The 25,378-nt window shown below is 44.0% G+C and overlaps 1 protein-coding gene across 1 annotated transcript in view; it reads left to right on the plus strand.

Moving 5' to 3' along the window:
- fbxw7 (F-box and WD repeat domain containing 7) overlaps positions 1–15,636 on the plus strand; it is an 85,315-nt gene extending 69,679 nt beyond the window's left edge. Inside the window, exons 8-15 of the mRNA XM_061083490.1 lie at positions 1,158–1,292; positions 2,971–3,094; positions 3,247–3,383; positions 4,097–4,210; positions 10,017–10,198; positions 11,973–12,198; positions 12,620–12,830; positions 15,097–15,636. Coding sequence (XP_060939473.1) covers positions 1,158–1,292; positions 2,971–3,094; positions 3,247–3,383; positions 4,097–4,210; positions 10,017–10,198; positions 11,973–12,198; positions 12,620–12,830; positions 15,097–15,365 — 1,398 coding nt within the window. The 3' untranslated portion in view covers positions 15,366–15,636. The remainder of the gene's footprint in view (positions 1–1,157; positions 1,293–2,970; positions 3,095–3,246; positions 3,384–4,096; positions 4,211–10,016; positions 10,199–11,972; positions 12,199–12,619; positions 12,831–15,096) is intronic.
- The last annotated feature ends 9,742 nt before the right edge of the window (positions 15,637–25,378 follow it).

Raw genomic sequence — 25,378 nt, forward strand, 5'->3', positions numbered from 1 at the left:
AATGATTTATATTTATTTTCATTTGTTCTCGCCTGTAAAATACAAAACCGCACATTCTGTAGCTGCTCGTTGATGTCAATGCCGAGCTAGAAATGAAGTGATGAGATAAATAACCCTGCATTTAGCTGTGACAAAGGTCTGAAGCACTCTTACAAACAGGCTACACGTTTTCGTTCACTGACACCAGCACATCCCATCCACAATTGTTTGGGATGCTAAAAATACTGGTGCACATTCTAAATGGGTCTGTTTGCTCGGCCTGTGGTGATGATGGCTGCAGATTTCTTTGTAAAACTGTAAAAGTGACCTGCAGTAATTGAGCTGTGGCAAGTAACAATGCGCTTCCTTTAAATATACTCGTGGAAAATAAGCGTATAGGATGAAGGGTTATGGAGAAAAGCTTTCCACATGCAGGCAGGGCCTTGTACAATGGAAGCATGTCAAACTAGATGAAACCTTTTGCTTTACAGAGCTCCACCATTCAGACAGTAGTAGCATGTGTAGGTTATTGCAGGCTAACACCTCCCCAAACATGTCACTACACGTCTTGTTGTCATGGCGATGGAAATACCATGTATGGAATAACAAAAAAACCGTTGGGCTGCTTTTGTTTAACACCAACAAGTTTCCGATGGTAGAGAAGTTTGTTCAGGGCTAAGACAAAAGTAGGGAAGTTTAAATAAAAGACTGTTGTAAGTCTCCCTGTACAGACGTCATAACTGCTCTGAATGAATCAATGTAAACAGAGCGATTTGAGCAGTGCTCGTCTTTTATTCAGTAGCACATTTTCACAGTGAGTCACGAGGTATATGAAAGAATATATAAAAAGATTTGCTGTGGGGATTATAAAGAACAGTATGGCTTTGTGTGCATGTAGAGATATCAGAGAGTGATTCGATACATTACTGATCCCGAGGGAAATTAAGGAAAAAAGCCTCAGTCTTCACGTTAGTGGCACGCCAGCTCACCAATTAATAAAGTAAAAAAGAGGCTGCGCCTAAACATCTGGAGGGTCGGGATTCCAAACAATCATACTAAATGTTACTATTGTTTATATTCACTTCCAGTTTTTAATAAAATACAGTTTTTGTCTTTGATATTGAGTTTGAACGCAGCAAATGTTAAATGTTTAAACCGTCCTCTCTCTCGTGTTGCAGAGCTGGACTGGCCCGGAGAAGCTGCTGGCGCTGGATGAGTTGATTGACAGCTGTGAGCCCACACAAGTCAAGCATATGATGCAGGTGATCGAGCCGCAGTTTCAGCGAGACTTTATCTCCCTGCTTCCCAAAGAGGTGAGTTCCTGCATCCCCCCCCGCCCGCCTTCTCTCTTATCACTTGCTGCTACCTCTCTAACGCTTATCCTCTTCCTGCCTATTCCTTCTGACCCGAACTCCCACGGGAATCCTTTGTGGTAGACGTTATTTCTGAATGGGAGGGATGCGGCTTCCCCTCCAGCTCTAATCCCATCGCCGTCTTCCCTCCCATCATCTAACTGCACCCATAGTGGGTATCTTGTATTTTGCTCTGCAACCAAAACGATCTGAAGTGCCACAGCGACGATAAGATCACATGAGGGATTCTTACAAAACAGCCTCAATCCACGGTATCTTGCGGAGTTGATCAAATACTTAACATCCTGTCTCTGTGTGGCAGATGTTGGGATGAAGCAGGGGTTGGTCGCCTAGTGAGCAAGGCAATAGGATGCAAGATTTCATGGTGTCAGGGCCACAGGCTCCAAAGCCAAATGCAAACAGCGTCATGCGTGTTTACACCAGGACATTAATACTCTTTTTGTCCCTCCTTACCTTTTCTATTTAATCTTGTCCCCTTTGAATCATTTTCACAATTCTATCTCTTGTGCTGGAAATGCATCAGGTGGCGCCGCCAAATTTAACAGGACAATCCCTGTGGTCACACTATTCATCAAGCTGGAATCGAAAGTCTGCAGAAGGCTGCACATTATAAGCAATCACTTGACTAGAGGTCCAGTCTTGGAATTGCTAAAATATCATTTTTTAATGATAGATGGGGGGGGTAGAGTTGAGTTTTGGCCAAGCCATTTGTAATACACCTGAAATTATTACTTGAAAACAGGCTCAAGAGTTTTGTCTAAACTCGGATTAGACTGGAGCCTCAACAATTAGTGAGTTACTTGAGGAAACGGTCAACAGGAAGTTAATCTGCAAATAAGTTTTCAAGCGAAAATAAATAAACATCCAACCTAATCCCTCCTGTCAGCATCACAGTCCTCTAAAGAACATCTTGTCAAATAATACCCAATATCGTGCTATTATTTTATACACTAATAAATCAGGAAAACAATGTCCTTGAATTTGTTCAGGTCAGTGTCACCTCAGATTAGTGGAACATAATGAAAGAACATTAGTTTCTCAATAGGCTTCACCTCAATCAATCTGTAAAATGAACCTATAATCATACACAGGTGATACACAGCAGTCACTTGACATAATTGCGGTTTCACTGCATTGTTTAACAGCTGAAATGGATGTTGTGTTGAGAGATTTGTCCGAATGTTTACCTGTCAAAACACAGGAAAGGCAGCGGACTACAGTATTTATATTCCTGTTGCTCCAGGGTCCAGTTTTAAGCTCATTGCAGCAGGTTTTGTGTCTTTATTTACTGGCTTAACCACCTGTATTGCTGGCATCATTACCTGCTCTGTGAAGCTCCTATTGTATGTTTTTTTTGTTGGGCTTTCATAGAAATGTGGATTCAGTCAAATGCTAAATACAATTGCGTATCCTTGCCAGTTGGACCCGTGCTGTTTATGTTGAGCTTATAGTTTTTACTTTGCGCTTTCCTTTTTGTTATCATGGTCTAGTTACTTCAAATTGAAAGTTCTCTTCTATGAGGTGTCGTACACACCTGCTCTAGGTAAATAACAGCTCCTTCTTTGTGTCTCCTGTTCTATTCACACCCCTGACATTCCCTAATCATGTCTCTCAACAGCTGGCTTTGTACGTCCTGTCATTCCTGGAACCGAAAGACCTCCTCCAGGCGGCCCAGACGTGTCGCTACTGGCGCATCCTGGCAGAAGACAACCTGCTGTGGAGGGAGAAATGCAGGGAGGAAGGTGAGTTTTAAGATTCAGGAAGGGAGACGACATGCAGTCGCCCATAGGAAGCAGTCCTGAGCGACCGCTGTGGTCCGGGTTTTTAAAATAAACTTCTAACCTGAAAAACATATGTTTGTAAGTCTAATCAGTCTCCATCTGTCTTCTAACAGGCATCGATGAGCCTCTGCCCCTCAAGAAGAGGAAAATCGTCAAGCCTGGCTTTACTCACAGCCCCTGGAAGAGTGCCTACATCAGGCAGCACAGAATAGACACTAACTGGAGGAGAGGCGACCTCAAATCACCCAAGGTAGCTTTTCCTTCAAACCTGAAATCCCCAGAGGCTCGCCTCCACCTGAGCTGATCTTATAGATCTGACATCAAATGGCTCTGAGTCACAGAAAGATGGTTCAATACGGGTGTGAAGTGCGGAGCCGAGGGAAAGTTAGTGATGGGTCAGGTATTCGTGTGGAATGATAAGTGGACCAGAGCAGCAGGCGAACTTTTTCTCCTTCAATCTATAGACTCCATTTGTCTTTTGCCCATTCAGGAGTTTTTGATTAAGCCTGACCAGCATGCGAGAGTTGATCCTTAATCGGCCTTTGCTGCTATAGAAACGTCCGCAGGTCATTTTAGGACGGCGCTGATGTAAATGTGGTTACTGTGCTCTTCATACTCCTTTGCATATACAGTACAGTGTGCTCTGTCTTTTGCTGAGCGAGCAATCCTGTAACCCAGTGGTAGCAAACAGAGACCACACACACACACACACACACACACACACACACACACACACACACACACACACACACACACACAAACACACATCTCCGATTAAAGATTGGCGTGCACCTGCAGCACTTGATGACATTTTCCTTTTTTATCTCCACCTCACTTTGATGTATAAAGCAACAGAGACACGGCGTTGTGCGGTTGTCGCCCTCAGCTCTCGCCCATTTGCGTTGTCAGTCCACGTCCAGCCTCCTCCTGCTGTCCTCCTCATCCCGTCTCTTTCTCTCACAGGTGCTGAAAGGTCACGATGACCACGTGATCACCTGCCTCCAGTTCTGTGGCAACCGCATCGTCAGCGGCTCCGACGACAACACGCTGAAAGTCTGGTCGGCTATCACAGGAAAGGTAAGAGTCAACTGCTCCCGTGTTTCCTGTTCCCGTGCTTTCGTCTCACCGGCTTCCTTTTCCTTCTGCGCTGTCCGACGATAATGGATTTGAGACACAAAGTTCAAGTTAAACCTCATGAATTTTTCAGACTTATTGATTAGAAATGAAGGATTGCCGCATATGTAGCACGTCATATATACACAGCCATTCATAAAACATGGGCAAGACTCTATTCTCTCGTCTCACATTGAGCCATTTTGCCGAATTGTTACACAGCGTGTCTGTGAACAGTGTTAGTATTCATAGCTGTTGCAGCCACAGGCTCTATGCTTCAACTTTATGCTCTGTGTTTAACAGAAAGGCAGTTTGTTGCACTGTTGTGTTGAAGAGAGGTTCACAGGTTGTTGTAAATCACAACACTTTCATGCCTCCTTGCTGGCCTTTTTACAAAAAAAATCCTCATTGCACCGTCGGACCATTATTGCCGGTTTCTCCTTCCATCCCTGGTCCTTTCACCTTCTGACCTTTTTTAAATCAAGAAGATAAGGTCGGGCTGAGAATTTGCTATTTCATTAAAAAAAGCCGTTAAATAAATTGATATCCCGCAAGATCACACTGCAGCAGGTTTCTCTTTCTGTTCAATAAACCAGAGAGCTTGTTTTTCATTCCTGCAAAGTCTCGGCCTAACAGATAGTGAACTTGGCATTCAGCCCACTGGTGATTACACGCATAATAGTCACAGCGTTTGCTGATCGGAACAGATTTCACCAAGGTCATCAGATAGGCATGCAGCACAAATTGGCTCTCCTTCACCCAAACAGGGATCCAGATGACAAGTTGTTGAGTTACAGCCGCAGCGGCTCCACACTGGTGGTGGAAGTGTGCGATGAGTCACATTACCGGTGGCTTTTTATGAAACCACCGTGCGCGCAGACGTCACAGACACGCACAGTTCATTGTGTCCGTGGCTTCTACAATGCAAATGCGCCTCCGAATTGTTTGCTTACATTAGTCATGAGGAGGAGATGAGCCTTAATCCATCTCTGTTTGGGTGGTGTATTCAGAGCACATCCCCTCAGTGGATCTCATCTCTTTGCTTATTTAGCTCTTAACACCAGAGGGAGAATCCTTCGCTGGAGAGGAATGGCCAATTAAGCCTAGTCGACCATTTCGCATGAAGTGGCTGTCGATGCCGGTAAAACTGTAAAGTAAAAATACAATGGGATTCCCAGAACCTGCATTTGTTTTTCTGCTTTGCTGTCAACATCCTTTATTGTCTTTGCCAGCTTATTTGAGGACTTGATTGCTAAGTTTTTCTGGCGGTCGGCTCGGCCTTGTGAAGACGCAGGCCGTTAAGTGGCTATCAGAGATTGCACAATGTTACACGGATTGTGATGAATGCGTCTCGTGGCTGCCAGTCCACCCGACAATATCCATCCTTCATATCTTCTTCTCCTCCTTCATATCGCAAATGACCGAGATGTTAGGAAAGCCTCTCCCCCATAACTGTCAGGTAAAGAGTGATTTGTTTGACCTTGCTGCGCCTTTTTACCTCTTACATAAATCCCCCAACTTCAAGAAAATCTCAGACCAGCCTTCCACAGCTCAGCAGCTAATACCAGAACTTAAGCTTTACTCAGGACTCGATCGATACGAGGTAGAAACACGATGATAAGCCGAGATGAGAAACTCCTATTTCAGTCTTTAAACATCCTCCTTCTGAAGTCTGACGCCATTAGAGTGAAGACTTGCTTTTTCTTTTCTCTCCACCATCACCTGGGTTTGAATCTGGGTCGTTTTTCATTCAACAGACAAAAGTGCTCGCTGCAAATCAGTACGATGAGTTTGGTGGATTATTCAAGATTAGAAGAGAAAACTAGCTCATACACTCAGAGATCAGTGGTTAACGCTGTGCTTTTCTTCTTAAGGATGGATCAGTGAATGGGAGTTGAATGGATAGATACACAACAGCTTGACTGTTGGAATGGATGGATACGTAGATAGATGAATGGATGGATGGACGAATGAATGGGTAGATATATTGATAGATTGATGGATGGATGTATAGATGCAGAGAAGAATGAATATAGATTCATAGATGGATGATTGATGGACAGATGCATATATGGATGGATAGCTAGATTAATTCATACATAGATGGATCAATGGATGGATATATACAGGTAGGTAGATGGATAAAGATGGATGGATGTATTTCTTTCTTTCTTTCTTTCTTTTTTTCATTGATTTCATTGCAGCTGCCGTTCTGGCGGTGTTCGCTGCAGGCAGAGAATTTATCTTGATAGGATGGAAAAAGAAATTGGTCACACTGTGGACAAACTGTGCCAGAGGAAGAGAGTGTTCACACTTCCTCTCCGATACGTGTGTGTGCTTCTTTTACTCAGGAACTTTGTGTTCAATTTAGAGCGATCACAAAGATTCCCCTGTGCAACACACAGTGTTGGACCAGTCAAGCAATATTGCATCACTTCAGAATGTTATTTTCCACTCAGTTTCCCCAACCCAGCTCTAAATACTGCATCAGATACGATGCAGACGATGGAATCTGTCCAATATCTTTATTTTTTTCTCTTAAAGATTTGTTTGAGAGTTGTGTAGTTATCAAACTCGTGGGTCATTGATGTACGGCTCCCACGCACCTGGGAGAGCCTGGAAATTGAGACAGTATTTTTTTCTAGTTATGTAAACTAGCTATATTTCAATGTAATTCCACCAACATTAACACAGATGTCTGCTTGTGTTCAGCAGGTTTTGTCTTGCCCTTGATATATCCTGTTATATAAAAGCACACCGTGTATTTAGCTCTTGCTGTGAGGCAATCAGGGAGTTATTCTATGAGCACATCATATGGAAACACTCCCACACCTCTGAAAGAAGTGGGTCGTTGCTTAGTGATCAGGTAAAGACAATGGGGATTTGATTGTGGTGAAACGGTTGCGTGAGATTGAGCAAGCTCTGGAGTTTCAAAGTCACAGAAGAATTTGACTTTAAGTTTCAATATGCGCTTCAAGACATTCTTTTTTAAAAAGCTTGTTTTCCTTTGCTGAGACAACACTCCAGAGGAGACCTTTTGTCTTTGGGTTGTCCTCCATCTTCAGTGAGAGGCGTCAATCTTCCATCCGAGCGCCCAACAGCAGCAGCACATATCATTGCTTCAAAGCTGGCTGTCTGCTGCTTAACAGAGCAGCGCATGTCCTTGGTGGCGCCTGTCAGCAGCAACCTCAGCTGTCAGGCGGATCTAAGATGGCAGACCCGTGGACCGCTGTCGTATCCAGGGAGACGTGTCGGACACCCGGTGTACCTTCACCTCCTTTTTAAAGTAACACACGTCAGGGGTTGCTGTTGGAGATGGGAAACTACCCGGGGGGTATTAAGTTCATCAGACGTGTGGAGATTACTATTTATCTTGTTGAATTTTGAAGGGAATCTGGCACAGCAGAGGAGGTGTTGTGTTTTCATAGCGTTTATGAATGAAGGAAAGCACAGTGTAATTATCTGTGCGTACGGAACATGTCATCAGCCTGTCAAGTCAATCGGTAAATCAAACCCATCTCGTCAAACCAGTTGTACAAGTACTGGAAAAGAGCGAATGTGTTGACATCCCAATAAAACTCTTAGGAAGCCTTAAGACCTCGCCAGTTTAATTTCTCTCCTTTATTCCATCCTGCGATTTTGTGCTCAAGCTGAAAGCATGGTCCGTTTTTGCTGTTTCGGGAATAATCTTGCCAAGTTAGTGCACTTTCATATCACGCATCACTGTGGTGGCTCGGTTGGCCAAAAGTGTCCCAGCAGAAAACAGCGAAGGCGGCGGCAGCAGCAAAGATTCTCCCTCAGCCAACATCCTTACGTTGCAGATCAGGACAACTTGGAAGCGTTTTGCATACTTTATGGTCCAGGCAGCAAAAGAGGAAAGCAGAAATTTGTCCAAAGTAGTGGATAGATATGTGAAATGTTTACTACGTAGAAAGTGTTGATTGTTTAATCGACTCCTGCCAACCAGGCTCAAACATTAGATTTCCACTGACTATCGTGTGTAAATCTATAATAATGTCACCTTAACCTATGGTAGTTTATTTTCGCCTTTGCTGAGCTTTTAATCAATTCACCTTTATGCAGGAAAATGGATTTTTCATCGCAAAGGGAAAATATCAGAACTTGGATGATCTGATGCTGCAAACCTGGAAACCAAGTGCTACATTGATGAATGTGTGTGACTGGGTGTGTTTAGTTGAATTCTTGATTATTACTGAAGTTATACCGTCGGTCTCTCAGTATAGTTTTGGGAGATTTTCCCCCAGTTGATCAACAGACAATATTTTCCCAGCTTCCCATTAACAAGTCCATGTTACGTCAGACTGAGTCTTTGTGCAAATACGTAAATGAAGCCAACCGACACAGAGTGGAAGTGCGTTGCATCGACACCATGAACATCCGCAGCATCCCACACTGACGTCTCACATGAATTGTTTAGTCAATTTCACACATTGACGTACGCGGCTCGGCTACACACTAGGTTTTGACCTTGTTCTTTCAATGGAGAGGAAAATATTTAGAGTATATAAAAGAATAAAAAAGGAATATTTTTCTTTCACTGTCGCAGACGGGTTTATTTAATGTTTGTTTCACACACAGACAAAGATGCCTAAGCCCTTCATTTCAGAGGCTCTCTCTCATCCCACGCACTGTTTCAGTGGGCTCTAATCACACACTGCTAGTCTTTTTTCTTGGAACCTCGATAACTGGCAGACGAATTATGAGGAAAAAAATCCTGCATCCTTTCGAGTGATTATAAAAAATAATTAAAAAACTGCTGACCTGCAGTTGAATATTACAACGCAGAAGCAAGGATCTGTCACGATGGATGGATGGATCTGGGTCTGAATGGGATAATCTGGATAATATCCCACATGTTTCTGCCATGTTTGAAATGTGCTGTGTCATGTCATCTAGTTGCCTGCTCTAGTTTTTTCCACTTCACCTAAGAGAAAGAGCCGTGGTGATAAAACAAGAGGAGTTAAAACACTGTGGTGAGGTGGACTGTGAGGTCATGCCACATTGACCCGCACTTAATGAAGGGATTCTCTTTATCACAGGAGGGGGTGGGGTGGGGGGTGGCTGCTGCTGCAGTGCCATCTTCCTCCTCCTCCTCCTCCTCCCCTCGCTGCAATAAAACCTCTCGCCCTGCATCGCCATTCCCTGCACAGCGGCTTATCAGCTGCAGTCAGGGGGTCACATGTTGTTCACTGCTGAGCCTGACACCGCGCTCACCGCCGGCCAACCACCGGCACAGTTCTCTCCCCTCCCCAATGGGCTTTTAATTTAATGCATTTATTATTATTATCAAATCCAGGGACAAATGAGACAAACCGCGGGAGCCCAAATTCAATTGATCTGGAAGATTTCCATAACTGCTGTGATCAATAGCTAATCTACCATCCCCAATGCAGACCGATGTGCGTATTTCTTCATTGAAGACAGTTGTCAACCTCCTCTGCAAAGAGAATACATCTGCGGCTTCTGCAGCAGATAAGTAAAAGCAATTATAAGAGGCAGCGGAGAGTTTGTGTCCCAGTGCAGCAGCAGCAGCAGGTAGAAGGAACTGAGCTCTTCCTTCACATTAAAGGTCACACCAGTTTAATCTAACTTGTCTTTTTTCCCTCTGAAGGAAGACGAATCCCAAATGTGATTTTTAATAAACTAATTTATAAGATGTATGAATGAAATGAGTGTCTTTGAAACTTACAGCAGGAGTGAAGAACTTTACTCATCAAGACTTTCCTTCTTCTTCTTCTTCTGTTTTCAGTGTCTGCGGACGCTGGTGGGCCACACTGGGGGCGTGTGGTCATCCCAGATGCGAGACAACATTATTATCAGCGGCTCCACTGATCGCACACTCAAGGTCTGGAACGCAGAGACAGGAGAATGTATCCACACCCTCTATGGGCATACCTCAACAGTGCGCTGCATGCACCTACATGAGAAAAGGTATGTTGAAATCTCACGGGTAAACTCCTGTACGCCTTATTAGGCCTTGTGTAACAGTAAAGAGATCTGTCATGATTAAAATGTTGCTTGATTAAACCTGTCAGGAAAGTGGTTTCTTAATAGATGATGATTTTAGCCATTTTAGCAACTTGGTATGGATTTAAACAGAAATTCTCTATAGGACATTTTTAAGACGTCACCCAAAGCGTTATGAAAATATGTTGGTGAATTGTGTGGCTGCATTTTTCTGTCCGAGCTCGTCCGACCCCGAAGGAAAACTAACCTGAACCCAATGCAGTTAATCTAGTTGAGTGTAGTTGTCCTGGAGAAGCGTCTTGGATCAGAGGTGAAAGGTCTTCAAGAAACTCACAAGTCCAGTTGCATATTTACACAACTCCATGACCTGAAGGAGTGAAAAGCTTTACAGATCTAAGTGTAGATTTAGCTTAATTTACATTTCATGTGTTTATGATACACACTTATTTAAACTGCTCGGTGGAAAAGCTGTCTTCACTTAATTATCACTTCTAGAAAATGTCAGCAATTGCTTTAAATAGTGCATCCTGTACATTTTGTTGTATTATATGTGATGATCATAAATTAATAATGAATTATATTTTGATATAATTGTACAAATTAATAGTTATACCAAGACATGGTGTGTAATTAACAAGCTCTGTAATTAACACCCTATAACCTAGTGTTGAATCCATATTTATAAAAACTTTAGTGTGAAAACAACAACTTCTCATCAAGCGTGAATAAGCATAACTTCCACAATGTATGAATCATATACCCCCCCTCCCACCGAGCTAAAAGAGCAGCTCTGCAGCCGTGGAAGAGGACAGTACCCACAGAGAGCGTTGGGTCACATGGAGATTAAATAGACCCTGTAAAGCGTCTTAAGTGAACGGCTGCTCACTTATTCACTCAGTATTACACTCCAGACTCAAAGTGCTCTTTTCGCCTGAGGGCCCAGCAAGGTTTTGTGTGTGCGTAGCATTTGATTACTCACCCAGTGGAAACGCTGTGAGCTGCCGGCAGACAGTGAAAAACATGTTGGTGATTTCCATCTTTGTAGCACCGTGAGCCATTTTTTATAAAGAGAATGCGCCGCGTGTATCTATAGTGTGTTTTTATTTCTATGTAAATATCCTTTGAAAGAGAGAAGGAGAAAAAGAGAAGTTCACAATACGGAGAAACGTCAAAGTGTCTCTCGAAGCTGTAGTGGAAGTTATATCAAGCGGCGTCAATCGGTGAAAGAATTCAATATTTTTTATTATACTTCGAATTTTTTAATAGATGTAAATCACACCCGTGGTGCAAACTCGTGAGTGAAACTTTCACAAGCATTCCTCCCTGCGGGGGAGTTTTCCTTCCTATCACCTATGACACGTGTTTTCTTTTCCATCCGGAGCGACGAGGCGGCTGTTAAGAGTCAACGAGGTGTTTTGTACATTCAAGTACGAACATGAATTTGACTCGGAGGGTTACTCGCTGTCACGGGAGCAAAAGAAAACGTTCAATACCTGCTTCATTAGCCTGTCAGTGGGCAGCCGCAGCATGAATGAAGAGCGGTGAAAGTCATCTCACAGAAAGGCCGTGTAGGAATAAATTCATTCTCTGGGAAAATCTGGTTCAATACAAAGACTTGCGTTGAATTCACAATTGTTTTGCAGTGTTTGTTTTGCACCCAGAGACGCAAGCATTCATCCTGTTGCTATTTGTCCTCTGACTCGGTGTCTCTCTCTCTCTGTGTCCTCTTTCCTCTCAGGGTGGTCAGTGGCTCTCGCGACGCCACACTGCGCGTCTGGGACATCGAGACGGGTCAGTGTTTACACGTCCTCATGGGCCACGTGGCGGCGGTGCGCTGCGTCCAGTACGACGGCCGGCGGGTGGTCAGCGGTGCCTACGACTTCATGGTGAAGGTGTGGGACCCCGAGACGGAGACCTGCCTCCACACGCTGCAGGGCCACACCAACAGAGTGTATTCATTACAGGTGAGCAGACAAGTCAATGGATTTTACATTTGCTTCATATTTCGGTACATTTCAAGTGTCTCCTCCTCAGATGTGTTGTGGTTCTGAAAATGTGAATCCCTGCATGTCCTCTAAAATGTCCTCTCACCCACTCTGCGTGATGACACCGCACTTAAGCTGGTGTCATCATTGCCAGAGCAGGAGGCCGTTCACTTCACTTATAGATTGGTTTTTCTACCACGCTGCTGTTTAAGCGTTGCTGCTCCACCGATCAATAAAATTCATTCATTTCAATGAGTCCAATCTGGGGTTTGTTAATGGGACCAAATTATGCTGCGTAGGCGTCCGTGCCATCATCTGCAAGTTAAGGTGACATCTGTAGTTACCCTGAACTGGCAGCTTGGCTTTCAACCACTTTAAATCGATCTTTACCCTTCTGCAGTTTGACGGGATCCACGTGGTGAGCGGCTCGTTGGACACGTCCATCAGGGTCTGGGACGTGGAGACGGGCAACTGCATCCACACGCTCACGGGTCACCAGTCCCTCACCAGCGGCATGGAGCTCAAAGACAACATCCTGGTCTCCGGCAACGCAGACTCCACTGTCAAGATCTGGGACATCAAGACGGGACAGTGCCTACAAACACTGCAAGGTGAGATGAACGTCCCAGCAGGCTGCTGTGCACATTCTAGCTTAGACTACAGACACGCCACTTCTCCAGTGTTTTTTCGAGCAACTAAAATGGAGAAGTTTGAAAACGCTGCCGGTCCGGTCTTAGTTTGAAAACTCCGCGGCTGCGTTGTAGTGTGGACGGGCAGAAATGGAGATGTTCGCTAGCTACCAGCAGTGAAGACGAGATGTTTCTCACACTGAGTCAGTAACAGCTCCACCTCGTCACCTTGGTCCAAGAAAACACATCCCTGCTTGTACTTTACACGATTGTTGATTCTAGAACAGTGGAGTAGAATGTAACTGTAGCCCGGCACCTTTTGTTTTTTATTGAGTTATTCACGACAAGGTATCCACAGTGAGTGTAATACAGTCGTCTTCACCCAAATGAATGAGCACATGTCTGGGCTTCAAACTGACAGTCCAATTAAAACCCAGACTGAATGACCTGTTTGTGCGTGTGTGGCTCTCATGGGGCCGACACCTTGTGGGTCTGCTGGTCCTGATTACACTCTTACACCCTTTGTCTGCTTGAATGGCCCTAACTCCATTAGCAGCACTGGGGCCGCACAGAGAGCTGGAAATCCTTTGCTGAAAAGCAGCGGCCACCACCACCACCACCGGTGCCCTACCCCTAAATGCCCTCATTAAGAAACCACATCGCTGTGAGCTGGTCCTCTAAACAACACACACACACACACACACACACAGACTGAACAAAAGGATGCCCCTGTGAGAGTCTGAAGAGAGGGTGGGATCAGACCAGGGGGAGGGTGTGTGTGTGCTTTGTGAAGAGGGGGTGACTACAGTGAGCGGAAGAGGGTCAGAGAACTTTGTAGGTCATATAATTAGGTCAGTAGACAATTTGTGTCATTCATTCGTGTGTTTTGATAAGACAAAAGGGCAATAACAAGGCAGCCTCTGTCAGCTGGAGGGAGGAAAGGTATAGTGATGGAGCAGCCGGCTTTGTTGTGGTAATGGGGAGATGAGGGAGGCAGAGGAGGGGGAGAAGGGGACGTTGTGGGGGGGGGGTTGGTGCGGAGCAGTGGTGTACACATGGGTAAAAAAACGCATCCTTTGAGCTCACCCGAGACAGAGATGAAAAGGATGCTTGAAGAAAGCTTGTTGACGTTGAGATTTCAACACGTTATCGCCGCAGAAAAAAAAGGAAAAAACAAATTAAACTCGTCTCGGTGAAATTGCTGCTATGGCGACGCCGGTAAAGAAGAGAAAATCAGCTCATTTACCATCGTTTGATTCTGAGCGTGTTTGTGTTTTGTGTCGCCCCTAATTGATTTAATTAAGATATCATTTCCAAGCCCCTCGAGGGAAATCTTAAAGTCACCGCACACGCACAGTCTCAAATAAAGTCACCTCAACGAAGGCGTTAACAGCCGCCATCTTCACTTTGAACGTGGCCTCCTGCCAGCACACACACACAAACACACACACAGCAGACGGAGATGTTGTAGCCCGAGCGGTGCAGCCTCCGTGACAGTCCTGAACATCTCACTGCACCCGCGTCCTGAAGCCCAGCGACAGCAGGAAGACCTCCCGGCTCCGTCACCTCAGGAAGAAGAGACCAGAGTTTCTGAGTGCTTTTCTCTGTAGCTGAGTTCTTATGCAACAAATCTGTCGTTTTTTAAAGTCACCCGTCTGCCACTGTACCGCTCACTGCACTACTGGAGTTATTGGACATGACTAGAGGAGCTGCAGAGGGAGATGTAGCTCCCCAGGTCAGGGTTTCCTCAAAATACCTCAAAGATGGACGGGGCGTCTCCACTTCCTCCTGTTGTTCAAAATCTTAACCCTAACCCCACAAAGAACTGCCTCAAGTGACAGAAACCATATTTGAGAAAAACGTAACGCGTATTTTGACTTTTTTAGTTGGGTCCATGTCCCGTCTGTTAACATGCAGGGGGGCGGAGCTTATGAGCTATACTGCAGCCAGCCACCAGGTGGTGATCAAGGTTATTTGGCTTCACTTCTGTGTCGCTGCCTTGTCGTCCATCTTTAAATACAATGTGTGGTTTAGTAAATTAAACTAATCCGGGCGGTTTGCCTCTCGTCTCAGGATCTACATCTAATCCCAGGAGGTTTTGATGGGCGGCAAATATGGATGAGGATCTAGATCTAGATCGTGGTTCCTTTCGCTGCGGAACACAAACTCTCTGCAGTGAAAAAGAAAAGCGTGTCTCTGTGTGTCACACTTCATCCCACTAATCCTCAGTTCCCTTCTGTGTGTTCAGGTCCACACAAGCACCAGAGCGCCGTGACGTGTCTCCAGTTCAACAAGAACTTTGTCATCACCAGCTCGGACGACGGCACGGTTAAACTCTGGGACCTGAAGACGGGCGAGTTCATCCGCAACCTGGTGACGCTGGAGAGCGGCGGCAGCGGCGGCGTGGTGTGGCGCATCCGGGCGTCCAACACCAAGCTGGTGTGCGCGGTCGGCAGCCGCAACGGGACGGAGGAGACCAAGCTGCTGGTGCTGGACTTTGACGTGGACATGAAGTGAGGGGGGGCGTGGTGGGTAAGGACGAAGAGCGCAAACGAATAGAGTGGGAGACGAGGCGCCTGGAGACCGGAGGGCCCCGAAGCCGACAACTCTTCACCCAAACCAATTCTACCACCACCACCACCACCACCAGTGGGCTGTCCAGTCCTCCACCATTATCTCCCTCGTCCGCCTCCTGGGTAAACGTTACTGACAAAGCCACAGACCCTCACATGTGTTTCGCCCCCTGCTTCTGACCCCGAGCGCCACACTGAGGTGGAGTCGTAGGGGATTGGGCTGGAGAAGGGGGCGGGGGGGGGGGGGGGTGGGGGTGGGGCATGAGCGGTCTGTCCCTGGATGAGCCGGGAGAAAAGACGAGAAGAAGAAGGAGAAGGAACGACTGACAACGACTGAACTTCTTTTGAAGTGACTCTCCGCCCTTTCGGTTCGGGGTCAGCTTCGCACAGAGACTTGGTTTCACTTCAAGCCTGACAGATTTTGAGATGTATAGAGATATATTATTTTTTAAAGCCCCACCCGCACATGCACCCCTTCCCCCTCATCAGCGTGCGCCCTCAAAAACACACACACACACACACACACACACACACACACACACACACACACACAAACACACTCTCTCAAACCGGAAAGGAAAAAGCTGGAGGAAGGTGGGAGATGTTTTAAAGGTGAATTTCCACAGTTACATGTAAAGAGCTGCTCAATGTAAACGAGAGGATTCAGAGGTTTCGTTGTTTCTTCTCACTCCGTTTCCGTTCTTATCGTTTTCCACTCGGTTTCTGTCGTGTTTTTTTTTTGTTTTGTTTTTTTACATTATCGCACACAATCACAACTGTGAATCTCAGTTCCTTTTTGGTTTGTCACATGAAAGGGGGTTTCTGTATTGTTGTGGGTTGTTTTGTTTTTTTTCCCCTCTTTCCTTGCCGTTGCCAACAGCAACAAATCCCAGTATTAGAAACCAGCTCGGTTTAGGTTTGCTGTCGTTATGTCACAAGTTTGTTTTGAGGGGGGGGAGGGGGTTGTTTGACTTGTTTGTTCTTCCTTTCTGTTTTCTACATACCTGGGTTCGGAGCTGCGTCTCCACATCAACATCAGTGCTGTCCAGAATTTTTCAGTCTAGCTGGGGTGGGTTCCTGGAAGGCGGCGCCGTGACGAGAGGCGAACGTCTCTCTGCTCAGAGCGCCGCGGCTTAACGCCCCTGACACCCCCCCCTCCCCTTGGCCCCTCCCCCTCTACTGTTCTCCCCAGTGGCCAAACTGTATTTATGCTGCTAGATGAATGGGAAAGAAGAGAGCGATGGAACTCTTACTTGCTGTGACGTTTTAGTCCCAGGCGAAATTCCAAAACAAACTCTGTGTGTTTGGACTTAAAGAGACGATGACAAAAGATGAACATCCAACATTTTTTGTTTTTGTTTGTTTTTGCCACTGAAACTTGAGCCAAACGTGCCTCTAGGAGGCTGAGAGGAGGGAGCGTGTCCGACAGATACTGACGGGATCGCCTGCAGAGAGGAAACAAGCGGATGTACACTGTTGGCGTGCGTGTGTCTGTGTGTGCGGCGTGTGCATGAGTACGTGTGTTCAGCGTGTTAATGGGCAACTTGTAAACACATTCCTTGGGACAAAGCTCTTTCAGCCTGTTCTTTGGAGAAATGTACAAATGTGCTGTGTGGACTGGCAAAGAAAAAAAACAAAAAAAACTAGCAGACGTATCAACCTTACCACGTGAATGAAAGAAGTGTCCGTTTCCATGTGCGATTGTCGGTTCCACTCAAAGATGTCCGAAGCAACAGAGGAGACCATCACAAGCATCATCTGACGGGCGGAGCTACACGTGTCGCCGTTCAACCACCGCGGCCGCAGCCTCGCGGTTCGTCAGCGGGAAAAATAAAACACACAAAAAGGCAACAAACGTGAACTGAAGCATTGTAGCCAAATGAAAAATCGTCTCAATCTCTAAGAGTCACGACTCGAGCTGAACTGTGAAAGTGGTATAACACTGTATATTAAAAAAGAAAAAAGAAAACAATCTTGCTCTATCTCTTCTCGTTGTTTTCTCCCTCTGTTTTAATTTATGATCTGGTTTGAGAAATCAGATTTGTTGCAGGTGTTTTATTTTTTCAGTTCATGTAAACTGCCTGGCAAAAAAGAAAAACAGACAGAAAAAACCTTAAAGGGATTGTGTATTTGTTTGATTCACTTAGAATTTTATTTTCTTATAACTTAAGTGCAATAAAATGTGGGTTTTTCTTTTTTCATTTCAAGCATATCAGTGGTCTGTTTTTGTTTCCTGTGTGAAGGCATCTTATATGTTCAATAAAGCAAATTATTTGGTTAATTATATCCACGAGGGAGTAATTCAAATATCAGAGCAGGTTTAATTGATCAACCTTTTGTAAACAAGGGAGTTTTCTTCTGTGGCAGCTCGACTGGATCCAGATGAAGGAAAGAAACTAAAAGGTTTTTAATCTCATATAAAAGACTGTTTTCCTTTCAGTTATTTTCTCAGATCTTGATTATGGGAAAGAATGAACAAGGGCAGCTCTAAATATTGTTCTTAAGTTTTTTTTCATAGTAACAAATGACTAACACAACAGTTATTCTGCCTCAGTGCTTTCAGAAAAGCCACAAATGAAATATCACACAAAGGCAATACACGTAACCTATTTTAAAAAGTGGATCAATTGATTAAAAAAAATTAAGAAAATATATTTGTGACATAAATTGTCCCTAAATCGTTTGACTTCCACTGACGGCAGCAGAGGAAAACAACAGAGCTGAGATCAGCCTGGACGTAATCTGGCAAAATGTGTATTTAAACGTAAACGAGCCTGTTGCACTTCCTTTTTAATACGGTGAGTTCATACACACGTCGCTGCTGATTGGCCGACACCTCTGACACACCCACCAAACCAGAGGAAACGCCTGTTCGCTGCTCACATGTCGTTCAACCTGGAAACTGCAGCAAAAATGAAAGTTCTCCTATTAATTCACACGTCTCTTCTTCTGTGGTGGTTTGATGGGACCTGACGCCAGCTGCTGTTTATCTTCAGGCTCTCGAGATGGTATGGTCCGGTTTGCGTTTCCTTTTCCCAATATTCTTGTAATCCAAATCACAAAAGTTTGCCTTTGTCACTCAGAACCACAACTATTTTTTCCCAAAGACGTTGAAAAGCTTAAAGTTATTTTCAGGCTCAATTGTTTCCCAACAAACTTCCCTAAACCTTTTCAAAAAACAAGTAAATGGAGCGTGTTTTGGGGACGATTTCCTCTCCAGTGAGTATTTATAGCAGCAAGAGTGTGTTACATGAAATTGACCCAAAATAAACCACAGTGCTCTTGTTCACGAAGGAACAAAGGAGCTCAACAGCACCGAGGAATTAGCTCTTTGGCGGGGATTTGTTGACAAGTTTCAGCGGCTCTGTTCTTGCAAAAGCTCGACATATCAAACAATGAAGCCTGTGTAAAGTTCAACAGCAGCACAGCTTGTCAGGACGTCCCGAGAAATTCTTAAATATTTCAAACTAAAAGGTTATTGACGGTGAAGATGTTATTCTGGAATCAAGGAATTTGTGATGGTCTTGATGTCTTCGGACACTTTTCATGATCATCTAATTGGGGAAATAATCAATGGCTTCAACCCTTGAGTTAGGTAATGGGCCAAAAATCTAAATTTGATTTTATTATCACTGATTTCTCTTTTTCTTAAACCCACCTGTTTGGAATTTCCGATTTCTTGGCCTGTGGGTGATGCTGGCTGCAGCTTCTCTTCCTGAAACCAAAGAAGTGACCTGCAGTAATTGAGCCACAGCAAATCACGACCCTGGGTCCTTAGCAACACACACGCCGAGTGTGAAGACGATCAGACAAACGGTCCTCGTGATAGACGACATCAGAGTGTTCACTACGGGGGTCAACAGGAGCCAGATTTCTTTCCGACTCTCATCCAGCAGCAGATTAAACATTTATAAAGATGTTTTTTTTATTCTTCAATAGCAGGTTTTTAAAAAGACTGTGCCCGCCTCAGATCTTCTGTTTGTTCTCTCCAGTCTTTCCCTGCTTTTGTTGTTGTGTTGTTTTCAGAGCCGCTAAACGCTTTTTAATGCTCAGCATGACGCTACAAAAAACACACATCTTAAATAGGTACCCTGAAGAGGCAGATGTGAGATTTGGTCCCATTAGGAATCATATATTTTAAATTCCAGTGTTTATTATTAAGTGTAATCTTATTAAACGAGATTAATCTCCCCTGTAGAAAACGATAATGAGGTGGGGGTTGTTTTTTTCCCTTCTATTTAGTGCTTAATTTAATTCTTGTTTTTCAACCTACTTTGATAATTTATGCGCTTTCAGCCTCACTGAAGCTGGAACGTGTTGATTCCCTCGGAGCCCTCAGCTCCATCTAAAGCTCGAAGGCGACCGGGAAACAATCTGAATGCGACCCTTTGTGTTATGTTTCGTCTTTTTTTTTTTTTACAGCCAGTGTCAATTATATCCTAACAGTTATCTGTCATTAGCCCAAACAGCTCAGAGCAGCAGCAGCAGCAGCAGAGTCCGTGCTGCGGATTCCCTCCTGCCTGTTGCCTAGCGATAGCTCGTCTCTGGCCCGGCCTCAGAGCTCAGTGTGAGCGATATTGTGAGGAAGCAGTGAGGGCTGTACATCCTCACATGAATGGACGCGTGGGGGAGTTTCCACTTTGGTTGGCAAGGTTACTGTGTGCGCCTGTTTGTTCCCAGGCTTCTCATGAGTTGTGTAAGCAGCAGTTCTGCACCACTGACTGGTCCTGGGCGACAGGCGTCCACTCTCCCAACTCAAAGGGTTTGGAAATGTGACTTCAGATATGGAAACGTGTGACTTGATCTTCGAGTATGTTGTTAATTGAATTCATTATTCTTCGCTGCAGCATCAGTGCGACTCGGTGAACGGCTCCGTCAGGGAGTCAGTGCTCCAACACTTTACTCCAGACTCAAATATCTTTATCGCTATCGAATGGATTACCATGAAATTAAAACACAGCTGTGCATCAGAGCATGAACCGTGGACTAAATAAAGATGGAAGACGCGTCTCCACTTCCCGCTGTTGTACACAAATTAAACCAGGATGTCCCAGTGCCGTCATCTTGCGCTTTACATTTATATTTGGAGCCAGAGTCTGGAGGGTGGAGCTTCAGTATCGAGGTCCCACCGATACACACACTCCAGCAACTTCAAGTCACTATCAACTGTCAATCATGGCATTTCACCAAATCTTTATAGCATCACACAACTCACTTGAAGCAAACATCAGTGCGATGACAACGGCCTAAAATATCAGAAACCATCTCCTTGTCCTTTGAGTTTTTTTAGTTTGGTTCATGCCTAGGGTTGCAAAGGGGCGGAAAGTTTCCGGTAAATTTCCGGAAACTTTCCGGAAACTTTACATGGGAAGTTAGGCTTGGGAATTTTGGGAATTCTGTGCATTCTTCCATCACATGCACAGATAATTCCCAGCATCCTTCACTCTACAGCAGGGCTATTGAGGCCTGCTGTAGTGTGCAGGACTCGTCAGGTAAGTTTCGATTATATTACTGGGGAAAATATATTAGCATGCTGATTGAGGATTGTTCCTCTGTTCATCTAGCCTATTTCCATTTATTTATCCATCAATTGAAAAATATGGAATTGGAACTATTTATATCTCTGGCATTGCATTAGTGTTTTTTTACAAACTTTTTTCTCATCTTATTCTACAGAACAATGCCACGTGCACTATCTCATGTGTGGAGACATTTCACCCCATCCAATGTAGAAGGAAAGGCTGTGTACATTTGCAAATACTGTGCAAAGACCTATGTTAAGAGTGACACAAAGATGCAGAAGCATATAGTCAAGTGCTCAAAGTTTCCTCAGGGCTCAAATCAGCCTATGACAAAACAAAATGTTTATATTTATGTCTGAATATGACAAGGTAAATACAGTAAGCATAAATTACCAACAACATTTCCAGTTTATTCCCGTTAATTCCCGTTAATTCCCATTAATTCCCGTTAATTCCCATGGAAAGTTTCCAACTTTGAATATTCCCGGAATTTTGCAACCCTATTCATGCCCCATCCACTAACATGAAGGAGGTGGGATTTATGAGCAAGGGCTTCACTTTTGGGACAAACCTGCTAACATGGCTGTGGATTACTCTTCAAATACTCTTTAGTTACAGCTTCATACAAGATTAGCCACTTTTATCAGATTTCTATCATGAGTACTTTAGTATTTCTGTTTTCCTACAAAACACTACACTTGAAAAGTGATATTTCATCATGAATTCTGGGAAAACATGATAAGAATTCTTTCCAGTACTTCAGGATCAGTGGAGGAGGCTCTCACGTTCGTACTCGACTCAACACAAAGACCCTCAAAGGAGAAGTGGTGGAGCTAATGGAGGGTGATACCTCCAGGTCATGTGACTCAGTGTCGCTGGAGGCTGGAGATTAAAAGTTAAAATATGCAAAAACAAAAAAAACTGTGTGTGTGTGGAGAGTGAGAAAGAAGTGAGATTAGCAGACGACTGTAATCTGCTCCTCATCTCTGCCTGAGGCCACATGAGCCACTAATAACACAGCAGAATAATGTGAGAATATTAGCGAGGAAATGTCTCTTTGAAACAACAACTGAGACGTGAAAAGGACACACAACTAAACACAACTTTATTCAGTCAGAGTTGACGAGACAAAAACTTGAAGAAGCTCTGGTTTAATTAAAACAATATATTAAATCTGAACAATTATAATCTGAAAAGTAAGATAATTTAAATTTGTTCCTGAATGAAGTAAATGACTAAATGTGCTTAGCTACTTTCTAACACTGCGAGAATACAACCACCAAAGAATCCATAATGAAAATAATAATTGGCTGCAGCTCTTTTATAATTGAGATTTTTTAATATGAGGACAAACAACATGAATAAATCCTCATTTTCTCGGAGAGAGTTCCTACATCGTGACAAAAAAGGGGACGAGGATGAGGAAACACTGATGTATCTCTTCAACTCTTCTTCTAATGAACTCAATCCCAGGAGGTGATGAATCATCTCATTCCTTCAGGTTATTAACCGGTCATCTCACCGTGCTCCTTCCTCTTGATGAATGAACGTCTCCCTCAGATCAGATGAACTCAGCTCTAACTCCTCCAGCGACAAACCAACACGCCTCCGTCATGTGTGTGTGGAGGATGCTTCTCCGCCCGAGCTCATTTCTGAAGGCATGGGAAGCATTTAAAGGGGGTTTGGATGTCAAGATAAAGAAAAGATGGAGTGGGGGGGGGGGGACTCCTAACACCTCACTTCATATCCCTCCATCTCTTTGTGCGGTAATCCTGCCCTGCAGCGTCCAGGCTCCGCTCAACGCCGGCACATTCTCAAAGGGCCGCGGCGTTAGCTGTGCTAGCGTTTCACGTCTCCGCTTAATCCCATTCTGGTGCTTTGTTGTAGCCGGAGAACTGATAAAGGAGTTTAATCGCCATAGCCTGGTGTCAGTGGTTGACGTTGAATGGCGATACAGTAGAGGACCTCGCCATTGATCGGTACAGACCCACACACACACAAACAAACACACAGGTGGATTCAAACTGCCTTTGTTTCCTTCAGGAAGCTGATGTTGATGTCGGCCATTAATCTTCCCCTCGGCCCTTCGGATAAGCTCAGGCCTGTGAGGTCAGCAGGTTCATGCTGCTCCTCCCAGGTGGCTCAATGTGGGAATTTGACAAGTCTGACCTTCTCCTCCATTTGCACTCGTCTTGCACCGGAGAAATAAAAAAAATCTCCACTTCTTAAAAACCCTCAAATTGAAAGGCAGGGTTTGTCGTCGGCTAAAAGTCTGGCAAACGGGAAAGATCGGTGAGTTTGATCGCAGCTCGTGTTTTTGAACGAGCTGCTCAATAATCCGGAAATATCCATTCACGTATTCTCTCTTTTTTAAATCAGGCCGGGTCGATAACAGCCAGGTGAACGTGAGGCGGAGTCCGCTGCAGCTCTGATTGTTCTGATGGGATTCATGTCGACTGTCTCTTCCTCAGTGTCGGGACGCTGACAGCAGGAGGTCAAACTGCAGAGGTCAAACATTCACATCACTGAGGAGCCGACACACCTTTATACACAATATACATTTATATAAGTGTCAGTTCTCTGTGTCTCAATAATCAGGTCAGACTGGATTATGAAGAATTTATGTTTCTATTCCATGTGAACATCTTCTACTTTACTTTATTTTGTGCGACTTACTGTTTTTACTCTTCTTTAGTTTAGAGGAAAATATATATATTTTTAAATAAACAGACATTACTTTATAGATAAAAATAAGGCAGAAACTAACAATAATTTTCTCTGAAATGGATGTTTTCACACGCTGTTTGTTTGATGTTTGTTTGTTTGTTTGTGTGTTTGTTTGTTTGTTTGACAGCCGGATTACGCAAAAACTACAGAACTGTTTTTAAAAAATGTGGTGACAGGATGGAACCTGAGCCGAGACGGAACCCACTAAATCTTCCAGTAGATTAATCAGAGACATTTGCACTGATTTATGAGCGTGTGCAATTTGGTGCAGCTTGATTGAATGCAACACATTCCAGTTTTCTTTATTGATTATATTCTAGTTATTTTTTGGGGATTAACCATTACATTTATCAGGCACCACCACCACATACAACTTATTGAAATGACTGAAATCCAATGTATTTAGTCTAAAGTGGTCCTGACTGAATTGCTTGTGTATGTAGATTTGAATGGGACCTTTCAAACATTAGTTACTGCAGGTCAAAGTATTTTATAATTAAAAATATTCATTATGAAAAGCAGCAGTAACAACACTTTACATGTATCCTGATGGGATTCATTACTTCTCTGTGTGTGTCTGAGTTAATAATGCTGATCGATTAAATGTTCGCCCGCGTTTCTAAATGTTAACTTCAAAATGGCCGTGTGGAGATGAGTGTGTAGTTGCTGGTTAGTGTGTGTGTGTGTGGGGGGGGGGGGGGTCAAAGGTGAAGAGGCTTCTGGAGTGTCCCCCTCCGACACTGTGCCGAAAACACCTCCCTGAGTGCCTGAGAATTAAAAGAAGCTCCTCACACACACGATTAAACACGTCTTTAACAGCGGAGGGTCAGAGGAACGCGTGAAGTGTCGTTTCCACCTCGCTGAGCTCCTCAACAGGGCCAAGGTCACAGGTCAAAGTCAATGTGTTTTACTCACAGGAGGAAAAGGCTCCGAGTGTTTTGCTGCTGTTCCCCACTTTCCCCCCCTCTCTACACTTCCAGATGATCATTTTAATGCTGATCCACTTATACACATAAAAACAAGATTGTACAGAATGATATGATGCTTCATTACAGATTAAAAGCCTCAGTATCAGTTTGGCTGATGCAGTTCTGCAAAGACGTGCAGGGATTTAAAGTCTGTGTAGTAATGTGAATGATTTCCTTGTGATTAAAACCTTCTGTAAGACTCTATGGACCAACTGGGCTCCATCGATATCTGCTTCATCTTTGTTCAAATAATGTTTATCAATGTGAAATCAAGTGTTTGGGTTTTAAGTGTTTTGAGTAATTAGACCTCTCAGCTCAGTGAGGTTGTGATAATGTGTTTGAAAATAAACTCCTAATAAAAGAAACAGCAGGTTCATTATAATAACAATAACAAACGGGAAAAACTGGAAAAAAACACAGTGACAGACCAGAGGTTTGCAGGATTATAATAAAATTAAGGATCAGGTGATTATAATAAAATTCGCTCCACTCAGCAAGATCCAGAATATAAAGTACATATATATATATATATATAGACTTTTAAATACTTAAAGGACAGTTTACTGGTAGGATTTTTTATTTATGCATTGTTTATATATTATTAATTTTTATATTTTCTATCTTTACAATTAAAAATTACAATTTGCTTTTGGTTACAACAGAGTACTTTTAAATGAAGGTATTTCTGTTTCAATTTAAGTAAAAAGAGTATTTGCCCCCCCCCCCCCTATACCGAGGGT

This window comes from Limanda limanda, chromosome 2, assembly GCF_963576545.1.
Source record: "Limanda limanda chromosome 2, fLimLim1.1, whole genome shotgun sequence".
Lineage (NCBI taxonomy): Eukaryota > Metazoa > Chordata > Actinopteri > Pleuronectiformes > Pleuronectidae > Limanda > Limanda limanda.